We start from the raw sequence: 24357 nt of genomic DNA on the forward strand, positions 1-24357 counted from the left end.
CCTCCACTCACAAGTTTCCGGGAGTTGGTAAGTATGAAATAAACACCTCAAGAATACGTGAGAAAGTTAATCAGTAGCGCTTCTCATAGATTAATGGTATAGACTTGTATGCTTATGACATAGGATTCATTTATTCAGTAGGCTATAAAAACTTGTATCTTTGTATCAATAAATCAGAGAATATTCCTTGTATACAGAACTTGGTCTGTGTCAATTCTCCAGCTGATTGAAGCGCTTCCAGATATACTTGACACCACAGGCAAACTTGGATCAGAATTTTAGATCTAACAATTGCATTAGAATTTTCAGGTATTGCTCATAGAAATATGAATTGGTTTTATATCCAAAGTTTAGCTACATTGATAGATAAAATGACTAATGTGTACAATGAAACCTTCCGTTATGTTGCAAAAGAGCTTCAAGTTTTAAAAATAGAGTTAATACAACATTGGTCTTAAACTATTTTACTACACAAACAGGAGATTATTGTGTAACATTACAAATGAAGTATCGAACATGATGCTGAATCTACTTGACAAATCACACAGATAATCCAGAGAAGATAACTGATAACTATATGAACTAGTAGAAATGAAGAAAGATTTTGCAAAGATACATAACATGACATAATCTGCAGTAGATACATGGCTTTCGTGGTTAGATCCAAAATAATTGTTTTTTGGGGTTTGGTACATTTTTTAATCATTGTTGCATTCATTGGGGAGATTTCTTCTCTTTATATTAGGAATGCTGTTGATTATCTATTTTGTATTAAAATGTATACCAATATTGTTGAAATTTTGTAAGAAAATATTGAGTAGAAAAATTGAAAAAGTAACACAGGGGAAGAAATTATATACCTGTATGAACAAATAAAACCTCACAAAAATATAGTGTGATAGTTGATGTAACTATAAAATTGTGGAATTGCTAAGGGTATTTTTGGATGAACCCAATATACTAGCATGGAATATATTTACATTGTTTTATCTTATTTTATTTTTATCATTTTATTTTATGTGGTATTTTTTTTCTTACTGTAATTGTACATGTCAGTGTGCTATATGGCAATCTTAAATTGTGAGCAAATTGTAGTAAATGTTGAAGTATTGCAAACATCTGAATTCTCCATGGGAATCTACTTGTCCTTGTCGATTCTCTGTACATTGGCATCAAATTTGATATCTTGGAATTTGCCAAGAGCTCTCAAAGCACGTTCTGGTAAGAAGCTGTAAAAAAAAGAAATAGGCAACTGTTCTTTATGAATTCTTGTACAGTGATAAACAACAGTCTCTGGTAATTGCCACTCATAGGATAAAGTCAATTATTTGAAAACAAATATATTTACTGAAGATGTCTGTTATCTTATTCATAGTTGTTAGTCACTAGTAGACAGCATAAAGCTGGATAGATCTTATTAAGGCTTGAGACAGGCATCAATATAATACATCATATTTGTGGATAACAATGTGTCTATTCAATAGTGACATGAAACTAGGATGTTGCCATGGTCTCAAACACTGTTGTGTTCTGGAATCACCTTCCCCTACACGAAGATCCAATGAAATATATTATTGCATACATTTATTTCTATTATAGACATGGCAGGCCTTGTTTATATTATTGTATATGCTGAAAGTGTATTAAGGTATTGACATTTCTGAGTCAAGATGCCAACAGCATGTTTGTGTAATGCAGTGACACAGGATATTACATGTTAATGAAACCTTGGGTCTCAACCCATGGAGGGGGAAGGCATCACCTTGATAAATACATTCCTTTGACTGAGAGCCCACCAGGGAGTCTTTGTGTGTGTGTGTGTGTGTGTGTGTGTGTGTGTGTGTGTATTAATAGTGGAAACTGTCCCAATGATTAATCATGCAGTTATGTGGGAATCACAGATTACTGTAAAGTGAATTTAAATACTATTTTTTGGCTGCTCCCAGAGCTACTGCCTGATGCTAACCAATAATGTGTATTACTACAGAGTTTAAAGCAATTTCATTTGCAAGAGGATAACTAACCAGGGAATAAATTAACTGCACATGAGCATATTCTTGTTCATTGGCCCAGTCAAATCTTATGCTCATTGGTTGGCTCAGTGCAGTCTATCCCAGCAGCGGATTGGCTTACCAGGAATTTCCCCGGTAGGCCAGGGATCTGGGTGCCCCATGGACCAGGTTCCAGCAGAGTGGGACAGTGCTTTAGTTGGTGGCTGGCCCCTCTTCCAGGGACCACCTTCTTTCCTGTGGCCATGAATCTTCCCCTCTGTGTGACCTCCTTCTATCCTGTAAGAGACAGGTGTCACATGGGACGCGTGCCACATGACAGGTGCCATCTCGTGTGTAGAGCACCAAAAGAGGCAGACAGAGGAGTCTGTCTCTCCAGCACAGCGCAGATGGAACAAGGTAAATGTAAGGGAAGTAGAGGCGGGTAAATTAAAAAATGGGGCCTATTTATTCAAGGTGTGGTAAATGGACCTTTAATTTAATGCTGAGGTGGTTTCGAGCTATTGATTGAATGTGGTGCTGTGTTTGAGTAGGAGGGCTATTTATTAAATGTGAATATGAATTATTTAAATCCGGGGATGGTTGTGGGAAATTGTTATATTTATTAAACGTAAATGCTATCAATTTACTGCTGGGGCTGTTTGGAGGGAGGGTAATAGGTCTATTTTATTTGTTGAAAGGGAATACTATTAATTTGATGTCAGGTTGGAGGGAAATAGATCTATTCATCAAATGTGAGTACTATTATTTTAATGTTGGAGCTGGAGGGAGGCCTAATTATGAAATTTGGGTGCTATTAATTTAACCTTGGGGCGGGTTGGAATTTTCTAAATTTCATGTACCGATTTTTTTTCCAAATACGGCCCCCAACATTCCAGAATCCAGACAAGCAGCAACTGATCTAAAGACACCAGCAGGCACAGGTGGTGTAAGTGACAAGACAGGTAGGAGAGAGCAGGACAGTTTGACAACTGCCATGAATCTGGTGGGACAGTCCAGAATTTGGGTGACTGTCTCGCTTAGTCAGAATAACCTTTCTCTATAAGTGGGTTTAAACATTCAGTTTAGTTGTATGGTGTATAACTCTGCCTAAGATGTTTATTATTTATTTATACAATGGGAGTTATTTTACCACTGCAGTGACCGTCAGTACAGTGTGGGTTTCTGCACCAAGGAATTTATATAGATGACACTGCTTCAGGAAGTCAATACTAAAGTCAATGTTTCCACTTACCAGGGAAAAACAGGAAAGAGTGACAATTTTGGCCATACACAAAAATTTCTTGATGATTGATCATCAATCCGCAGCTGATTTATCCACTCTTCCAAGCTTGGCTATCCTGATTATGTTACCCTGTAGAATTGATCCAGTATTTCTAGTACTTAGATGAATTTATGGCTGAGGTGAAAACTGCTTTTGGCTCTAAATGAAGAGCACATGTTGCTATATCTGTGTCAATTGTGTGTTTTCCATCTGTGTGTGTATCATTACATCCTAGTGATGTGTAACAGCTCTTTCAAGTGCTACCATTGAGCAATAAACACTACTCTTCTTAAATATCCTGCATTATTCTTGCAAGATGCTTATAACTGTTGTAATCCCGTGACCTACAGATAAGAGCATACTTGCCCACTCTCCTGAAATGTCCCGGAGACTCCCGAATTCTGGGTAGATCTCCCGGACACCTGGGAGAGCAGTAAATTCTTCTGCATCCGCTGGGAAGTGGGCAATGAATTGCATGACTTTGGCCCTGCCCTGTGCCAAAACAATGCTTTTGCGTCATTGCGTCACAGGGACAGAGCCAAAGTGACTCTAGTAGGCGCTCCTCGCCACGTTTCGTCCTCCCACTTAACCCCCTTCCCTCCACGATCTCCCAGAGGGCAAGACTACAAAGTTGGTACATATGGATAAGAGCTACCACTGTAGTCCATCCTCTGGTTGTCCTGTGTTGAGCCCTGAGTCATCGCTCTGCCTGCTACCCTGATACAGCATAAGCAGTTAGGAGGAACCAGCTACACTCACCAGCAAAGAGGTGCTGCTGCAAATATGCAAAACACCCAGAAGTAAGCTATTCCAGGTGTGGGTAAAGGAGCCTTGTGGTGCCAGCGCTTACTCTCCTATAACTGATGCGCAGTTAGCACTATGCAAATAGTACAAAGTTACCCACCCAAGGCAATACAATAAAGGGAAATTATATATATATATATATATATATATATATATATATATATATATATATATAATAGCTGTACTGTTATTATTTAAAATTTGATTTAAATAATTGCAAAGGGACAGTTTTCAAAATGACTCAGAGCACAGATGTAACAGGATGGCCTTGCTCTGTCGCAAATGTGAAGAGCTTGGTTGTACGACAAGGCTCTAGGTCTTTTAGGGTCCTCACAATCTCTATAAAATGTGAGAGTAGTTTTTGTTTATTTTTAAAATGTAAAACATCCTATAAAGAACACCAAAAAGGGAAAATATTGGGTATAATTCAATTAGTTACATTTGCTGGATTTGCCAGGGTCCCTGATGCCTGTAACTGTCCCATACTGCTCTGTTCTGTATTGTAACTGCTCACCTCTTGCAAACAGTTTAAGCAGTTGTCAATGCTCCTTACCATGAACTTCACATTCACATGATTGAGAGGTTCACAGGGCCAATAACATACATTCAGGCTGACAAACAATTAAAAGAATAGGGCAGAGTGGTGTGGGACCATTACAGATCTCGTTAAGCCCACCCAATTATAATTATTTTAGTTTTGGGTGGAGTTATCCTTTAAGAAATTGGAAGAGGGATTAACATCTATAAAATAAAAATGTATACTTACAATTCTATAACACTAGAAAATGACACAAAAGGTGGAATACAAATAATGTTTCTATTGGTCAATATTCCATCCACCAGCTTCTTAGCAACATCTTCTGGTGTCAACATGGGGGCAATTCTGAAATATGAACAAATTGAATTATTTGTAAGTGCTAAAAACTTCTCATGACCTTCCCCTGTTCATTATATATATTTTTTTACATCTTAATTAATCATGACACACATGTAATAAGGACAGACTTGACGTCTCATTATCGTACATGTAAATTCTTTTATTGCATTGGTTCAAATGTGCCTTCTGATAGAAAGTGCGTCTGGAAGATACAGAGAACCATTGGAAGTATAGGTTGAGGCCTGATCTATGCCATCTCACCATTGTACACAAATCAGGATTTGCAGGACAAAACAGGGATTGCCCCTGAAAAGGCATCCACTCTATTCACTGAATCACTTCACACAAACTTCACACAATTGCATACACTGTAAAGGGTAATTCCTGGATGACACCACCTGACTATATGTATGGAGATTTAGACCCGCATTTTGGTTTAAAAATGCATAATTTAACTGTGCATATTTTGGTTTATGTATTGTATTTCAGTTTAGTTCATTTTTGGGAACACTTTGTATTATTAAATCCTGTATATTTAGTGTATGTTCTCCATTGATTTTTGGTTCAATGATAGTAATTAACACATAAAATAAAAAAGCGTAGCAGAACTTCTCCTCTTTTAAATCTGACCACCATGTAGAAATTAGGAAGGGAGCACCTGCTCAGGTTAGCCTCCCCACTCCAAATACCTTAAGCCGAACGCAACTATGAAACAATTAGGCTCAGTGCTCACAAAGCAGGTATAACATCCTGCCAGGGCCGTCTCTTCCATCGGGCACGATGGGCAGGTGCCTGGGGGCCCTGCAGGCAAGGGGGGCCCGTCTGAATCCTAAAAAAATAAAATATTTATTTTTTAAAAAAAATACTTACCTTGCGGTCACATCAGCGGTGATCCGGCTCCCTCCCTGGTCCCCTCTTCCCTGCTGTGCTCGCAGTGAATGCTGGGCGTGATGTCACGCCCAGCATTCACTGCAACCACAGCACGGAAGAGGGCAGAAGAGACTCAGCGGCGCGGAAAAAAGAAGAGGATCGGACTTAAGGTAAGTTAAGGGGGCCCCTATATATATATATATATATATATATATATATATATATATATGTATATATATATATATAATTTTTTTATTTTTTTTAGGGGCCCGGTACACTGCATTGCCCGAGGGCCCATAAAGTAGTTAAGGTGGCCCTGCATCCTGCCCTTTCCCACAAAGTTCAAAAGACAGCTTATGATACAACATGGGGACATCTACAGACATATATTGTATTTTATATTATAAAATACAATTTTTGTGACTATTATTTCTTTTTTTAAGAGAAACACTGTAGTTAAAGATAAAAGAATGGAGGGGCCAGGGCCGGACTGGCCATCGGGCACTTCTGGCAAATGCCAGAAGGGCCGATGGCTAGTTGGGCCGGTCCAACGGGGCAGGATGTCCGTCCGAGCAGCGCAGCTCACTGCGCGCTGCTCAGCAGACAGTGTCAATGCGATGTGCGGCGCGCCAGTAATCACATGGGAGGCGCATCATGTGACAGCACCTGTCACATGATGCGCATCCCATGTGATTACTGGCGCGCCGTGCATCGCATTGACACTGTCCGCCGAGCAGCGAGGTGATAAGGTAAGTGTGTCTCTGACTGGGGGAGGGGGCTGGCTGTCACTGACACTATGTCTCTGACTTGGGGGGGAGCTGGCTGGCACTGTCACTATGTCTCTGAATTGGGGGGGGGGGCTGACTGTCACTATGTCTATGACTTGGGGGGGCTGGCTGTCACTGTCACTATGTCTCTGACTGGGGGGGGGGCTGGCTGTCACTGTCACTAAGTCTCTGACTTGGGGGGGGCTGGCTGTCGCTGTCACTATGTTTCTGACTTGGGGGGCTGGCTGTCACTGTCTCTGACTTGGGGGAGGCTGGCTGTCACTGCCACTATGTCTCTGACTTGGGGGGGGGGGCTGGCTGTCACTATGTCTCTGACTTGGGGGGCTGGCTGTCACTATGTCTCTGACTTGGGGGGCTGGCTGTCACTGTCACTATGTCTCTGACTTGGGGGGGGGCTGGCTGTCGCTGTCACTATGTCTCTAACTTAGGGGGGGCTGGTTGTTGCTGTCGCTGTCTCTGTCTTGGGGGGGGCTGGCTGTCACTATGTCTCTGACTTGGAGGGGGCTGGCTGTCGCTGTCACTATGTCTCTGACTTGGGGGGGCTGGCTGTCACTGTCACTATGTCTCTGACTTGGGGAGGGGGCTGGCTGTCGCTGTCACTGAGTCTCTGACTGGGGGGGCTGGCTGTTGCTGCATCTCTCACTGGTGGGGGGCTGGCTGTGTCTCTCCCTGGGGGGGGTGTGTGTCTGGCTGGCAATTGTGTGTGTATCAGTACATTGTGTGAAGTCTGGACCTATATATATATATATATATATATATATATATATTTATTAGTGTGTGTGTGGGGCCATGTATATATTAGTGTGTGTGTGGCCATGTATATATTAGTGTGTTTGTGCGCGCAGTATTTTAATATAATATGTGAGGGAAAGGAGGATCTTAATATAGCGTGGGAGGTAGGCTATTTAATGGTGGAGTGTAGGTGGGGGCTAACTATTTAAGTTGAGGTGAAGGAATCTTTAATTTCATGCTTGGGTGGTTTAGGGCTATCAATTGAATATGGTGCTGATTTTGGGGTGGAGGGCTATTTATTAAATGTGAATATGAATTATTTATTGCTGGCGATGGTTGTGGAAAATAGCTATATTTATTAAACTTTAATGCTATTTAATTTATTACTTAGACTGTCTGCAGGGAGGGAAATATGTTTTGAGTAAATGGGTATATTGTTAATTTAATGTTGGGGCTGTTTGAAGGGAAATAGGTATACTTATTAAATGTGAATATTATTATTGTGGGGACTGGAGGGAGGCCTAATTATAAAACGTGAGTTGGAGTTTTCTAAATCTCATGTACCCCATTTTTTTCAGAATTGGGGATCTAATATTCCAGGATAAAGACAAGAAAGAACTGAGCTAAAGAAACCAGCTGCTACAAGCGGTGAAAGTGACCAAGACAGGTAGGAGAGAGCAGGACAGTCTGCCAACAGTCCTGAATCTGGTGGGGCAGTCCTGAATTTGGGTGACTGTCTCACTTAGTCAGGATTTGGTTTAACTGCAAGGACAGTTGGGAGGTATGTCCCGCTTCACAACGTACTGCTTGTGAAGGCAGAGCTGTGTGCTTCTAACAGTAGTGCACACAGTATTGCCTGTGTATTTGTCTAAATTGATAACCATGTTACATAATAGGGGCCCAGCTGTCTTAAATACCCTGGGCCCCCTGAGCCTTAATGCAGCATGTTAGGGGAAGGGAACTGATAGCTGCTCTCAGTTCCCGGACAGGACACAGCCTGCAGAGGAAGCCTAGGAGCTCCAAGTATCACAAGATTTGGTAATCTTGTGAGACAAAGAGCTTCCCTGCTCACTCTACAGGAAGTTCCCACCCTGATGGATGTCAGCAGCACCAGAAGCATCCCCAGTGGGCTGGGGATGGCGTGATGTGACTGGGAGGGCGTGATAAATGTAATGTTTTATTATAATATATGTATCAATGCCACATGTTGGCCACACCCAAAACACAATGTGGGCACGCCCTTTTCGGCGCCGCCGCTGCGCGGCGGCGCACGGTTCATTTTATGCTGGGCCTGAGATGGGCCTGTGTACTTTAAATGCCAGGGCTGATTTTTAGTCCCAGTCCGGCCCTGGAGGGGGCACAGAAGAAAGATGTAGTGAGGTGGGACGAAATAACAAAGTATACTACTACAAACATCAAAGAAGTACAATAAATAGCAAAGGAGTAAAACATAACACCTTAAAAAATGATCTATTTACACGGAATGAAGAGAAAATATCCGCATGTCAGTAAATAAACTATTGAAATCAGTAATTACTAATTTCGATAGCTCACGGGTTTACCTTATGCTTGCATTGGTAACAAAGCCAGTGTTCACAAAAACAGGACAGAGACAAGTTGTCTTTATCCCCGACTTCTGCAGTGCATGAAGCTCAGCTCTCAGAGCCTTGTGGTATCCAAGTGCAGCAAACTTAGTAGAGCTGTAAGTAAAATTAAGAAAAATACATTTAGTCATTTTGGTAAAAAAAAACATTACAGTGGCCATTTACAAACTGGAAAAAATGTTGGTGTACAGCACCTTTCTTTTAGAAGCAAGTGTGTCAATTTTGAGCAAATATGTAATTGTACCCTGTCATTCCACACTTCCATGGTCCATTTCTGCTGCTATTACAGTTCAATATGTCTTTCATGATTATTTTGTCTAGAGTATTTTGTGCTATTTGATTTGGTTGCTTTAAACAACTCAGTAATATCATATATGAAAATACAAAATAAAATGATACCAATAATCCACCATAAATGCGACGCCAATTATTCCAGCTGATGAAGCAATAGTCACAATATGGCCATGATTACTCCTCATCATTGATGGCAGGAAGGCTCGCGTGGTCTGGTTAAACAAAAAATGATTATTTGTTACATAACATTACCATCACACGATTTGTACTGACAAAACTAACCTCAACTAAATTGAATATTTCAAGGATACATCACTGTCAAGAGCAAGACGTTCCTATCAACCTGTTTGTACTTAAATATATTGCAAACCCTCTTCAATTAGATATTGTGTAAGTGACAGACAATTCTACACTCACCCAAAAGTGAGCAAGGATGTTCACATCAAATATTTTCTGAATCTGGTGATCCTCTAGTGACAGTAAGTCGGCACAGAACACAACCCCAGCATTGTTGATGAGAATGTTAACATCTCCCACTTCCTTTTTCACCTGGACCAGAAAAATAGAAACACAACACTATTATACACATTTTAGTTTGTCAAAACCAGAAACTGTTCCACATTACATTGTACAGTGATATAAACAAAGTACTGAAGAACAGCAGAAATATAGTAAGAGATGCAGGTCAGAAGGGTATACCAAAGTCCACACGTTACTTTCTACAACGAGGGTGGACAAGTCAAACACAGTCAGTATTTAAGAAAGTTTATGTATATGTATGGTGATTAATCTGGTTGACTCATCCATACGCTTTGTGCCAAAGTGTTGGGCATATAGTAATATATAACAAATAAATTTCATATACCTTTCTTAATTATTCCAGTCGTCTTCAGGACTTTTATAAATTTTAATTACCCACATCGGGTACCAGAGATCTGGATGATAAGGATGTGCCACAGTCCTTTTAAATCAATGTCTTGCAATCACAGGTCTTAAACATTACTGTTTTCTATCAGTAAGTGGTTAGTAAGTGGTTACCACTTGTTGGACAAGTCTAATCCTTTTAATTACTTCTTCCCTAGGAGCTTTATGCCCCAATTATAGATAATTCTGATCGGTCATAGGCAGCACATTGGTTAGCACTAGGACTGCATATTTAGACTATTTTATGCAAAGGCACTACAAAATTATGCTACATATCACTGTGTGTAGGTACATTTTCCCTTTAATCATTACACCATTGGGATGTTTTAACTAAATTGCTTGGAGCTTTGCCAAAAATACAATTGAAAATGACTACACTTTCCATGTTACTATTGGCATTTCTTTGGCACAATACTTTTTGTAGCAGTGCTCCTCACAGTGACAGACCAGGATTAAAGGGAGGGGGCACAGGTGGCTGTTAAGGCAGCAGCTTTTTCTGCCTTAACAGCCTTGCAGTTAGCCTCACAGTGTTATTACGTCACTTCCACAATACTTAAGGGAGCGCTATTAATTAGTAAATATTATTTACACTCATCAAGGGGGCACTTTTATTAATTTGGATCATCAAGCAGGCACTATTATTAATTGCCATAAAATTGGGTTAGTAAGAAACTTTCTCCCTGAATGATGACACTATGTTCTCAAATTTTGACCATAGCCCCCATGTTTTGAGTGCCCTCAAAAGTCTTAATCCAGACCTTGTGACTGAAGCAGGATGCACTTAGTGATAATGTGTATACTGCCCAGTGTATGACTGTGTGCAACACATTCTGGGGCAAAATTTGTTGAAATCCATAGCAGTCAATGAGATACTACCTTTTATTGTCTAAGCAGTGATAAAAAAAACACTTTTTGTTTGCTATCGGTTACAGCACATTTGTACATTTTGTACCTTGTTATTAAAACAAATACTGAGTTGCTCTTGCTGCATTGTTTTTCCCATATAAAACCCTTTCTACGAATATAATTCCCATGCCTGGATATCACATTTTTGCCCACCTAGGGCCTGATTCATTAAGGATCTTAACTTGAGAAACTTCTTATTTCAGTCTCCTGGACAAAACCATGTTACAATGCAAGGGGTAAAAATTTGTATTCTGTTTTGCACATAAGTTAAATACATAAGTTAAATACTGTAGCACACAAATACTTGATAGCTTATTTGTACACTGAAATTTAAAGTTGATATTTGTGTGCTACATGGAAAAAACAGTCAGATTTAACTTATGTGCAAACCAGAATACTAATTTGCACCCCTTGCATTGTAACATGGTTTTGTCCAGGAGTCTTAAATAAGAAGTTTCTTATTGAATCAGGCCCCTAGTCCTCTTCTGTTGTGCTGCCTGACCCCGATTCTTCTTTACCTCAGAGTTCCACAGGCACAAGCTTCACCTCATTTCATACATGTATATAGATTAAAGAAGTAGACTATATTCTGTCATTAAAATTATTCCTTTAACTCCCAAACTACAAAAATATACCAATAGATTATTTGGCTTCTGAGAAAATTAAACCTAGTGTGTGCATTTTTTGGAATATAGATAGTTCCACTTGGGCAGGGGCTTATGTAAACGATGAAATATTCTCTGTAAAGGAGAATATGTAGGCTCTATATAAAAAAAAGGTTAATAATTAATAATATAAAGATAAAAGAGAGGAAATTTGTCACCCTTGCAATTCTACTCCCCTGTGTGGCCTTTCTACAAATTCTGCCTTGATTATCTTTGATACCAATGTTATTAACTTGGTATTAAAGAGCAACCAAGGAACATATATGAAGCTGCAACGATGCAGGCCTTGTGACATCATATACCTAATTTTGCACAACATGGAGACACATTGATTAACACGTGAAGATGGCGATGACTATTAGGGAGTAGCTGGGCGTATCAAGGTATTCCTAGCTAAATGCAGGTTACACAAAAGAAAGATCCTCATATTGTAATGACATACAAAAAGAGTTAAATGAACTTCAGGGGGTTGAAACTGAGCATTTTTGGGATATAACCAGTGGTCGAAGTGGGCCGCTATACCGCCACTTCTCCTACTGCTTTCATAGTAGAACTATCAAATTCCATTCATTTACATTTTCCATACTGCTACTAAATATGCAATTCAACCACCGGATATAACTAAATATAAATGGTATGAAACTTTTACAACTCCAAAGTAGAACATGAAATGTTGGAGAAAATGTTTGTCTTGTTTAGGACTAAGGGCTAGATTTACTAAGCTGCGGGTTTGAAAAAGTGGGGATGTTGCCTACAGCAACCAATCAGATTCTAGCTGTCATTTTGTAGAAGGTACTAAAATGAAAGCTAGAATCTGATTGGTTGCTATAGGCAACATCCCCACTTTTTCAAACCCGCAGCTTAGTAAATCTAGCCCTAAGACTTTATTCATGTTTGCTAAAATACAGAAACAATTCTTTATGTTACCCAGAACATTGCTACAGTACAGAGCCCTACAACCAAGCTAACCACATATGTAGTCATTCCTACCATGCACAAGCAGACATTATATAAGGTTATAAATTATATTAATTCATTTTTGTTGGCTTATTATAGCAATAGCTGTCTTGGAATCACATAAAAGTGACCCAGTAACTGTTCTTGGGTCTGGGCCATGGGTAGCAGTCTACAGCAATGCCAGTGATTTTGTCATATCTCAGGAAAATAAGCAGACTAATATTCATATATCATACAAAATGTAAAATAAAGCACCAACACTGAAACTTGTACATGACATATTGGTAAAACTAATAATAATAATTCATGTCAATTTTTGCTCTTATACCGGAAATGTTTGATTCAATCCACTGTATCAATAAATGGTATTTATCATGCAAGCTGCTGTAATACTGTCACCTTGTCTGCAGCGGCGTTGATATTCTCACGTTTGCTGCAATCCACCACATACGTGTAAACTGTGGCTCCAATCTGTTTGCATTCTGCAGCAGTTTCCTCAATACCATTCTGTCAAAAATGTTACAAAGATTGTCAGTACCAAAATATTTGGAAAAATGTATTTAAATGAGTTCATCAATTGTATATGCAAACAATTTGTCGTCAATAACTGAAAAACTGAAATGCCTGGGAACACAATTGTACAGCACAGGGCTTGTACTGTATACATGCTGGTGGGGTAAATTGTATGCTGGCAACCATAATTTCCTACTCTCCTGGAATGTCCGGGAGACTCCTGAACTTTAGGAAGTCATCCTGGACTCATAGCCGGATTAAGGGGGGGGGCACAGGGGGCACGTGCCCCGGGCCCCCCTCTCTCCGAGGGCCCCCCGCCGCCGCGCGCATAACTTCTACTGATTTTTTATTTTTTTTTACACTTTTCTTTTTAGCGGCGGCGGCGGCGGTGCCGGCGGGAGAGGGGGGTTCGGGGCTCCCTTCGTTGGTGGGGGGAGCCGGGTAGTAAAAAAAAAAAAAAAGATACACTATTCACCTCACCGCGGCGCTAGCGTCCCTCCTCCTCCCTCCTCTCTGCACTGTTGATACTGAATGACAGGCGTGACATCATCAAGTCACGCCTGTCCTTCAGTGAGGAACAGCGCGGAGAGGACCAGGAAAGAAAAAAGAAGACAGAAGAGAGGAGAAGAAAGAAGCTAACAGAAAGGTAAGTAAAAAAAAAAGGGAATAACGCAGAAAGGCACTATGGAGGAAATAGGAAAGAAGAGAGGCACAGTATGGAGGTAAAAGGAAAGAAGAGAGGCACAGTATGGAGCAAATAGAAAAAAAGAGAGGCACAGTATGGAGGAAATAGGAAAGAAGAGAGGCACAGTATGGAGGAAATAGGAAAGAAGAGAGGCACAGTATGGAGGTAAAAGGAAAGAAGAGAGGCACAATAAGGAGGAAATAGGAAAGAAGAGAGGCACAGTATGGAGGTAAAAGCTAAGAAGAGGCACAGTATGGAGGAAATAGGAAAGAAGAGAGGCACAGTATGGAGGAAATAGGAAAGAAGAGAGGCACAGTATGGAGGAAATAGGAAAGAAGAGAGGCACAGTATGGAGGTAAAAGGAAAGAAGAGGCACAGTATGGAGGAAATAGGAAAGAAGAGAGGCACAGTATGGAGGAAATAGGAAAGAAGAGAGGCACAGTATGGAGGTAAAAGGAAAGAAGAGAGGCACAGTATGGAGGTAAAAGGGGGAGAAGAGAGGCACAGTATGGAGGAAAAAGGGGGAGAGGAGAGGCACACTATGGGGGAAAAAGGGGGAGAAGAAAGGCACAGTATGGAGGAAAAATGGGGAGAAGAGAGGCACACTATGGGGGAAAAAGGGGGAGAAGAGAGGCACAGTAAGGAAAAAGGGGGAGAGGCACAGCATGAGAAAAAAGGGGGGAGAAAGGCACAGTATAAGAAAAAAGGGTGAGAGACACAGCATGAGGAAAAAGGGGGGGGGAGAGACACAATAGTGGGGACAATTAATTTAAGATGGGGTGGTTTGGGGAGAATGAGGTCCCTTTATTAAATGTGCCTATGAATTATTTAATGGCAGTGACGGTTGCGGGAAATAGGTATATTTCTGAAATGTAAATACTATTAATTTATTGCTGGGGCTGTTTGTAGGGAGGGAAATAGGTTTATTTATTAAATGTGAATACTATTATTTTAATCCTGGGGCTGGAGGAAGGCCTAATTATTAATCATGGGTGGTACTGATTTAACGCCGGGGGTGGCTGTAATTTTCTAAATGTACCCATTTTTTTTCTCCAAATAGGGCCCCTAATATTCCAGGATCCAGACAAGCCGCAACTAAAGAAACCTGCAGCACAGGTGGTGAAAGTGAGAAGAACAGGTAGGAGAGAGCAGCAAAGTCTGTGAAATGTTGTGATTCTAGTGTGACAATCCCAATTTTTGGTGACCGTTCACTGGTGTACACAACAATGCAGTTTTTTTGTCTGTAGGAGGGTGGCCTGGCCATGCCCAATGATGCATTATCAATGGTATTTTAATTTGCGGTATAACTGCTAGTTTTAATGTGCATTAGAAATTTTATTTTTAAAGTGCGGTATCATTGCTAGTTTTAGCGTGCGGTATCATTGCTAGTTTTAGTGTACATTATCAATGGTATTTTTAATGTGTGATATCATTGCTAGTTTTAATGTGTGGTGTCAATACCCATTTTAATATGGTGTTTTGATGATTGTTTTAATGTACAGTATTTTAGTTTGTGGAAGCAATGATTTTTCTTATGCAGACAACCTAAGTGAGCCCTCTGGGAGAGCTGTAAGTATCATAATGTGGGCTGTACGTGATGTAATGCAGGATGTGTCACTATGCCCTTAATTTTAGATCTTAGGGGCCCCCCTGTCTTGAGTGCCCCGGGCCCCCCGAAGCCTTAATCCAGCTCTGCCTGGACTCCTGGCAAAGTAAGGCTCCCTTCTGGATCCCACTTCACTAGGAGCGATAACACGATTAATGCTGTTATCATGACAAAAATATATAGCATGAGAAAAACCATTTAGTAGTATATTTAAAAACACCAGGGAAATTTTTTGTGTCTGAGGAAAAGCTTCTCAAAGTGTTTCTCAGCTGTAGGAAAATATGGTAAGGGTCCCTGGTGTTATGTGTGAAGAGAGAAGGGTGGGCTCCATACATAAGGCCCAGTCCGGGTCTTCTGGTCTGCCAGTCTCACAGCAAACTAATCATGTGCAAGGTGTTGCTAAAAGGCTGCTAGGCAGTTCAGTGAGTCTCTCATTGTCTGGGGAGCAGGTCAGATAGCTCCTGAGAGAAACTTCAAATTTGATGTGTAAGTTACATTGGTTTAAGTGAGGGACACTAGGCTTCTCACTCTAGAGAAGGAATATCTCTGTATTAGTAGGTACATAGCTAGGATTGTGTTTATGTTTTGTTTGCAAGCTGGTGAATCAAAGTAGCTGAGGCTATTTAACCTGAAGCACTGGACATGTGTAACTTATGTGGTGTGGCTGAAGTGCAACTGTCCACCCCAGAGGACGGTAACCTCAATACGATCTTGTGAGAACACACACACACGTTTTCTCCTGGAAAATATCATGTTTCAATGCAAGGGGTGCAAATCCGTTTATTATTTTGCACAGAAGTTAAACACTGGCTGTTTATTCATGTAGCACATAAATACTTGATAGCTTATTTGTGCACTGAAATTTAATGTTGATCTAGGACATGCCTTATCTGTCATCACTTCTTTCCCATCCCCTACTCCACTTCCATCAGACATTATCTTACATGTACCCTACACCCCCCTCTTTTCCCTTTTCCTTCCACCATTTCCTCCTCTCTCCATTATCTCTTTTCTCTCACCACTTGTACTACCACCTATCAAAGCTTACCTCTAGTATTCCCTTCCCTGTCTCTCCCACATTATCCCTTGATCCATGTACTCTTTGTTCCTGCCTTCCTCATTCCTCTTGTTACTTTCCACTACCTTGCCATTTAAGCTCACCATTGCTTCCTCCTGGTGGTTATATCGTCTGATGTTACTAAAGGTGTTCAGCGGTGTTAATGTGGATGTTAAGCCACAACGCTTTTGTAACTTAAACAGGTTGCTGTTTATTTAAAAATGATAACAACAGATGAATGCAGTTCAACAGTTGCAGCAATCAGGCAATACAGATTATATGCAGAACAAACTTGTTGTAGATATGCTGGTGGTGATGCACTCTAATCTAGATATACAGATGCAGGTAGGTTTGCTATATACTGCACAGCCATGTAGTTACTTGTTACTTGTGTGGGCACAGACTCTCCTATTTATAGTCAGGGAAGCCTCTGGTCACTATATGTGGGCTTTTGGGGACTTATGTTATCTGGTGCCACCCAGCTACTACTGCTGCGACTGTCCCTTCAGCTGTTTCAATGGAAGTAACGGCACAAAGCCGAACTTCCGGTTATCGGGTGCCAGCGCAGTAGAGCAATCTGGACGCCGATGTCCTGCCCCTATTCCTGTTCTCCTCTTAGTCCACCGGGGATTACAGGTAACCATGGAAACGTGGGAGATGGAACGAAAGCGCTCCTGATACACTAACACCTCCGATTTCCCCTTCCCTCAGGCACCTACTCTATTCCCTGTGTGCTGGCTCCACTACCTCACTCCCCCACCACCACCACTATATGTTCCTCCAAATTCCCCTGCCCAATGACTGCTCTTACCCACTTTCTCAAATTCTGTCCTTGCTGCATGTCCTGGCTCCCCAATGTACCTAGTGTACCTAACAACAGACTCTGTTGGGATGCCTTGGAACATTAACTGAAAGACTGTGTAGACAAGAAAAGCATTTCATACAACTCAGTGCCTTGTGGAACCAGTGCTGTCATCAGAAATTTTGGGGCCCATTACTAATCAAACAAACAAGTGTCCCCCTCCTTGTCCTTGACCACTCCACACCTCCCAACACATCCCTTCCCACATGCCACTCAGGCCTCCACACATGCCTTTTACATGCCCCTGAGACTTCCCCACATGCCTATTACATACCCCTCAGATCTCCTCACATACCCCACAGACCTCCCCACATGCCCTTTACAAAAGAGAGAGCGAGACTGCTCCTTTGATGAACAGAGATACTGAGTGGAAGAGAGATATCTTGTTCATTGCACTGACAGGGGGGAAGGTTGTACTGGTATTAACCCCACCAGACCCCACATAACATTAATACTCACCCTTAATACCCACCCATCATATTAAAAATTAACACCCCACCCTTAACAATAATACCTGCTCTACATATTATAAACCCCCCACATAACATTAATTACCCTATGTCACTTACCTATCTTCCAAAGTGGCAGGAGGCAACCACACAGCCACATGTAAAGATGGGAGGGTAGAACAGACAGGCTAGAGCAGGCCTGTTCAACCTGCGGCCCTCCAGATGTTGTGAAACTACAAGCCCCAGCATGCTTTGCCAGTAGACAACCAGTTGATAGCTGGAAGGGCACGCTGGGACTTGTAGTTTCACAACATCTGGAGGGCCGCAGGTTGGACAGGCCTGGGCTAGAGGAAGGGAAGTAGGAGGAGAGGGGATGACTGGAATAGGAGACAATTATGGAAAATGACAGAGGGGATTTGGCAGCACTAGAAAATAAGTCAGCTGATTGGTGGCTGGTCCTAGGGGAGGAGCAACAATAATAGGGTTTCAACAGAGTATTAAAAAAAAATTGCTGACTTTGCTGTTAAGTCTGTGCCCCATAAACTGGTACCTCCTGTAACCCCATGATGACAGCCTGACCAGCACATACAATAATGAGGCAATACAGAAGCCCACTGCATTACTGTAGGTTTTGCATAGAGAATATCATATACTGAGAAGGTAGACAGTATTCATTAAGGACTGTTATAGGCTTATCCATAGACTGCTCAGAGGATACACCATTATAGACTGTCAATTGTGCATCACTGAGCCCAATAGAAAAATGTAGGAAGGGCCTTGCAATGCTGGGTCACCCTTCCAAGACCACCACTGTGCTCTCAGAAGCAGATCCGGTTCACACTTAGGACCTCATTCCTCAAGGAACGCAAAAAAAAAAAATACAGACGTTCATATTCAACAAGGAGTGGATCCGAAGATACGCCTGTTGATGAATACAAGTCTAGGTTCCCTCTGTTTCTATCCGACAAGACACTGCAGAATACATTCAATACATATGTAGAATATCACAAAAGAATGCACAGAAAAAATAAACTAGTCAATTAATGTTATCTGCTAATAATATAGTCATTAATACCCAAACATAAAAAAATGAATTTCCCAACATGCGTCCAAAGAAAATTATTATTATGTTTTTTATCTTTCTTACAACACGCTCTGCAAATCCTAATCTATGGCTGAACGTCTACTAAAACCTCAATAAGCGTCTGCAAATCATTACCAAATCTCTAGATGCAAGCAGTTCACTAGTTTGGGTATTCGCCATCTTCATTATCCTGTCCCTGACCACCTGCAATAAAACCGCTTTTTCAGTCGTATCTGTGAGGGGTCTCCCTGCTTACTGTACATTGCCTATGTTAGAACACCCCTTCCCTCCCCTATCACCCCTCCTCATGTGTAAAGAGTCATAAGTGCCAAAAAGTCACAGGTCTGAACAGCCACAGTTGTGTACATTCACTTTCTGAGCATGCGCAGTGTGAAAAAACACAAAGATACGCTACACAAACAGAAGTACGTCTCACTCTGAATCAGGCCCAAAATATATAGAAATAAACGGGAGTATTTAAGGATATATTTTTAGGGACGCAATACCTGTCACTGTCATATAAAACAATCCCTTTCAATTTTGGCAACACTGAGCTCTTAAAAACTTGGCATTATGTGAACATGTTTTACATCTCCACCCGTAATTCATGTACACACTTGTTTTGTTGCTAGCTAGCTTGTATTCCACTTTTTTTTATGATTGCTGTTCCTCCACTGTACAGTGCTGCATCAAATTGGTACTTTACAAATAAACAATATGCTAATCACAGCAGTATAATTATCACCAGCCTAGTTAATATGCTAATTGTCAGTGCTCATCAAATAAAGAAGTTTCAGGATGACAAAATTACCACACTATCATTTAAAACCCGACACACCCAAAATATCCATAGTACATATTGAAATAATCTGTGCCAGTCCTCTGCCAGTTACCCACTGGCATTGTATTGCATAAAAAAAAGTGCAAACGGCATGTCATAATGTGTATATAAATACTATAATACACTTGATATGCGCCAGGTGCATTTGCAGATGTGTTGAAACGTAAGTGGCACAGAGCGGTTTCTGATTCATGGTAATAGTCCATTCTTCTTAATGTGGTTTGCTGCATGTAGAAAAATTTATTGAAAAGCATGGGCCATTAAAGTAAGTGGGGGGAAGTTAAGATTGCATATAAATACATTAAAAAAAAAGTATGCCCCCCTAAAATTCATAACCATAACCTGTGCTACACAACCTGTACTGGTTTTCACTTTAGTAGGGTGAGAACTAGAGAGGGGTTACCCCGCTAAAGTGGAAACCAGCACCAGACAAGACAGGTCACACTATAATAGGGAAACACACAGCTTTGGGTCCCCTGTAATAAAGTGAACCAGCACTAATCTGATCAGCATGGGGCTGGAAACTCTAGGTACCGGGGGTAATAGAAAGAAATTGAGACTACTAAATAATAACGTGACTATGCTAAGGCTATGCTGGTAATTTATTTAGATACCTCTGCTGAACCAGCTAAAACCAAGTTCGGTTTATGTTTCTTTAATTTCTCTGATATTATGTTGTGAATAGAGATTGTTTGTGGTTTTTACATATCTAGAGTAAGCCAATTGCTTTTGATAATACATTTTTGCCATGACTGAATTGGAAGGATTTTAATTGTTCTAAATTATATTTTAATTGTTACTACTAGATAACAGACTTTATTACCAACTTTTTTATTGTGCATTCAGCACTGTTTCTTAGGTAATTCTGTTTTGTCTTTAATAAGGAATAGCAACATCCCCTTTACAAACAACATAACTTTATGAATGAGTAGTACCTTATCAGAGTGTCGGATACTGTAAATAAAATATAGAGTTATGGTCAAGCCACACACAACCATCTCATGTAATCATCCATTATCATGCAGACCAACAGCAGTTCTTATAGCTGCCATTATATGCTAAAGTGAGCACCATGCTAGACAGGCACCATTATAACACATAAACATGCAGTGTTGGTCTTCTGTTCCAACTCTGCATGTTTATCATCATTATACATAATAATAAGTGGGCCTGGCAGCAGAGTTACTGAAAACTTGGAGTAAGGGACTCTGGACTGAGTGGTCTTCATTTTTTTTAGCCTTAGCTCTAAAACTACCAGTATCTACTCATTTGGATTAACATTTGCCTATGGTGGGTTACCCACTGCATTCACTGGAGTTTGAACACAGTGACAGCTCTTTGCAAAATAATGATGTAATATTCACGAGTGCTGTAATCATACCCATGGTAATTTTTTCAAACCCTGTAATGATTCTAGATGCAGCACAAAATCTTTGCAGCATTCACAAAAACTGTCACGAATATAGTTACAATAGTTATCACAGTGATCGACAGACCAATATTTTAACAAGTACTGATGCCACATTCACCTATTGGTAGACTCCGCTCAAGGTGACTCATTATTTCTTTTGTATCAAAACACCCATTGCAGAAATGTCTGTAGGTGATCTAATGCTTTTTAATAGTGGGTTTAATGCTAAAATGTAAGGGAGTCTGACAATACAACCCATTGTTTCTATTATCACCATAACCATATTTATTAGAGACCTGGTGCATTGTGTTTTTCTAAAGGCAGTTTGCTCTATTCATATGTGTTTACCATAGGTAAACACATTGGGAGAGTCTACAGTAACCCACAATTACGCAAAAATGCAAGTAAAACTCACTTACAATTGCATTTTAACTACCATTAAAAATACCAACAGAATACCAGTAGGTGGCTGACCTAAGAGTCTAGGTCCATATTTATCCAGATTGTCTACAGAATATAATGCAAATTTACACTATAGATATTTTATCTGTCTGGGTCTACTTACTAAAGAGAACAATATGCCTCTTATAAGCTTCTATGGGGGAGATTCAATTAGAAAAAAATCTGCGTAACGTGTGTCCAGAACAGCCGTGGAGACACCTCGCACATATTTTTTAATGAAATATCTGCTCATTTTTGCTTGCGCCCCATAGAGCTACAAGCAAAATTGAGCAGATAATTTTACCGTACTTAGGAACAACGTGACTAATTGAATCTCCCTCTGTGTCCTGACATTTTCAACCTTTAAGTAGTCGATAAAATCCATGTTTTCAGAGATACTTATCTCAGTCCACCATCCTCATTCATGCTTTTCTATCACCACTCTTTCAACCTGCTTGTCAGCACATTCTGTCACACTTGACCTTTAGTTTTGTAAGCTCTTATGAGTATTGTGCTCTTCACCCTTTTGTATCGGTTTGTTCCTTCTTGTAATCTCTGTGTATCTCTTACATATTTTACATCACTGCATAAATGATTTGCGCTTTATCATTACTGGATAATAATAATAATAAAATACATACATTTCCTGGGTCGGAATGTTTACCATACTGCTTGATGGAAGTTTATAAATGTTTTAAGGGCACAGTACATCCATTATATTCCTTGGTTTCAGGAGCTGTTCTATAATGAATGCTTTGAAATGCAGCATATTGCAGGTTAGCATCTTGCTACTTTACATGTTGTTGGGTAGAAGTTACTGCTCCAGCTAGCTAACCTGTGCAAATGACTTCTGTGCCATACATGCAAGACTCCCTGTGCAAATAACCTATGCCTCTGTCAGTTCCAATCCACTGTGTAAATACAATCGGGTAGTTCACGGTTAGAAAAACATCATGAAACTATGTTGTGTGTATATGTTATATGGAGGCATTTGTGGGCGTTCAAGCTACGGTGTTCCTTCTGTAGAAGTTACATCAAAGTAAACATACACTAGTACAGGGTCTACAAGGTTGTAAGAATATATTTTATTATTATTATAATTATAATCTTTTATTTATAAGACACCACAAAGGGTCCTCAGCACTGTATTTTGCAACATTACAATATTAACAAATATTTACTGTTATATTTAAAAAGTTTTCATTAATTAACACAACAGAGCATGAAAATGAAAAATATTTGTTCTCTGTGCTTTATGATTTTAAAGCAACTGTACATACCTCATCTAATGAAGCTCTAAGACTGATAAGGTTATACTGGGACTTGTAGTTCCACAGCAGCTAGCATTCTACTAAAGGAGAGCAAAACACTATAATTTTATCTCACCTTATTAATATCCAACAAAACCAGTACACTGTGAAGTTTGGCAAACTCTGTAGCTGTCACTCTTCCTATGCCATGGCCAGCGCCTGTAATCAGGACAATTTCTCCACTCACACATTTTCTTTTCAGAGGAATAAATAGCTTCACGAAGGACTCTAAGTATGAGTAGAGAATAGTGAGCAGCAGGAGAACGATCTCTAAAACAATATTCATTGTGCCTCGCAAAGAAAGTTGATTTCAGCTCTGAAAGAAGGAAAGTTAACAGAGTGAATCTTGACGTCGCTGAATGTAGGCTTGCCCATTTACAGTTAACTCACTCACTACCAACTATATAAAGCTATATACTCTATGTTATATGGTGTATTGCATGTATTTGTCTTATTACAAATATGTGTACTTTAAATTCTTTAATACTGATGGTTTTCTATATCTTTAAATTAAAATGGCAATAATAACAATAAATAATAACAATAATAAGTTCTAATTTGTACTATATTTAAATCCTAAACTCACTGCAAGGTCTCAAACAATGTAATAAACAAAGGTAAGAGCATTTTCTACATAGATGCTTTTATCAGTTATCAATTTAGTATGTGGGATGCACCGCACACTATCGTATTTCTTCTCTGATTTTGTTTCAAATATTGCCTTCTGTTGTCTTAGCTGCTGTCTATGAGGCCTATTTAAGACTCATTTGTGTGTGGCTCACAAATCCAGCCCTAGCGCGATGCAAACCCCTGTACCTGGGAGGTGAGTGTATCTGAGTTTAACTGCATTATAATGGTGTTTGAAGCATAGAGGTCAGTGTGATCTGCATACAATCAGGTGCCCTTGATGCTGGGATGCAGGCTTAAATGTTTTGATCAAAATAACTAATGTTATTTTGATGAAAACATAATCCTCATGTTTTCATTTAGCTAGATGTACACATATATTGTGGCAATGGGAGTGGCTTGCCACAGGCCTCTCAGGGTGGAATTGGCTATGGAGCTAACAGTCTGCAGGTAAAAGGCTGCAAACCAAGTTATATACAGGTGTAGCACCGTGCTTAGGTTCAGTTATGTACAGGTCTGAGACATGTGATCATGTGATAAAGTAAATGTAAAATGGGATTTACTTACATGCTTTAACGTGTTTGTATCCACAGCTAGCAGCAGCGCTGATAGGGGTGGCTGTACTGAATATGACTTATATATGACATATATTATACTTACATATATTACACCTGAGGAGATTTCCTTTAAAGACAAGGTGGGAGTGTCAGTCACCCAAGCCTGTGGGAGGAGACCTGTGTATTTAACCTCCAGTAGTGCTCTTGTTAGATGTGACTG

The 24357-nt window shown here is 40.2% G+C and overlaps 1 protein-coding gene across 1 annotated transcript; it reads right to left on the reverse strand.

Moving 5' to 3' along the window:
* Nucleotides 1-265: 265 nt before the first annotated feature.
* Nucleotides 266-24222, reverse strand: LOC142144216 (17-beta-hydroxysteroid dehydrogenase 13-like). Its single transcript, XM_075202797.1, has 8 exons — nucleotides 24148-24222; nucleotides 23030-23269; nucleotides 13094-13201; nucleotides 9660-9791; nucleotides 9348-9454; nucleotides 8907-9044; nucleotides 4844-4960; nucleotides 266-1229 (listed from the first exon to the last, which is right to left on the reverse strand). The coding sequence occupies exons 2-8, from the start codon at nucleotides 23237-23239 to the stop codon at nucleotides 1139-1141; spliced, it is 903 nt and encodes a 300-aa protein (XP_075058898.1). The 5' UTR covers nucleotides 23240-23269; nucleotides 24148-24222; the 3' UTR covers nucleotides 266-1138.
* Between the last annotated feature and the right edge of the window lie 135 nt (nucleotides 24223-24357).

The sequence above is a fragment of the Mixophyes fleayi genome, chromosome 1, assembly GCF_038048845.1.
Source record: "Mixophyes fleayi isolate aMixFle1 chromosome 1, aMixFle1.hap1, whole genome shotgun sequence".
NCBI classification, from domain to species: Eukaryota; Metazoa; Chordata; class Amphibia; order Anura; family Limnodynastidae; genus Mixophyes; species Mixophyes fleayi.

Coding starts and splice junctions, on each gene's coding strand:
- LOC142144216 (XM_075202797.1), bottom strand. CDS start 23,239: ATGAATATTGTTTTAGAGATCGTTCTCCTGCTGCTCACTATTCTCTAC. Junction 9,455..9,659: donor ACATCCTTGCTCACTTTTGG/GTGAGTGTAGAA, acceptor TTGTTTAACCAG/ACCACGCGAGCCTTCCTGCC. Junction 1,230..4,843: donor TTTTCTAGTGTTATAGAATT/GTAAGTATACAT, acceptor TTTTTTTTACAG/CTTCTTACCAGAACGTGCTT.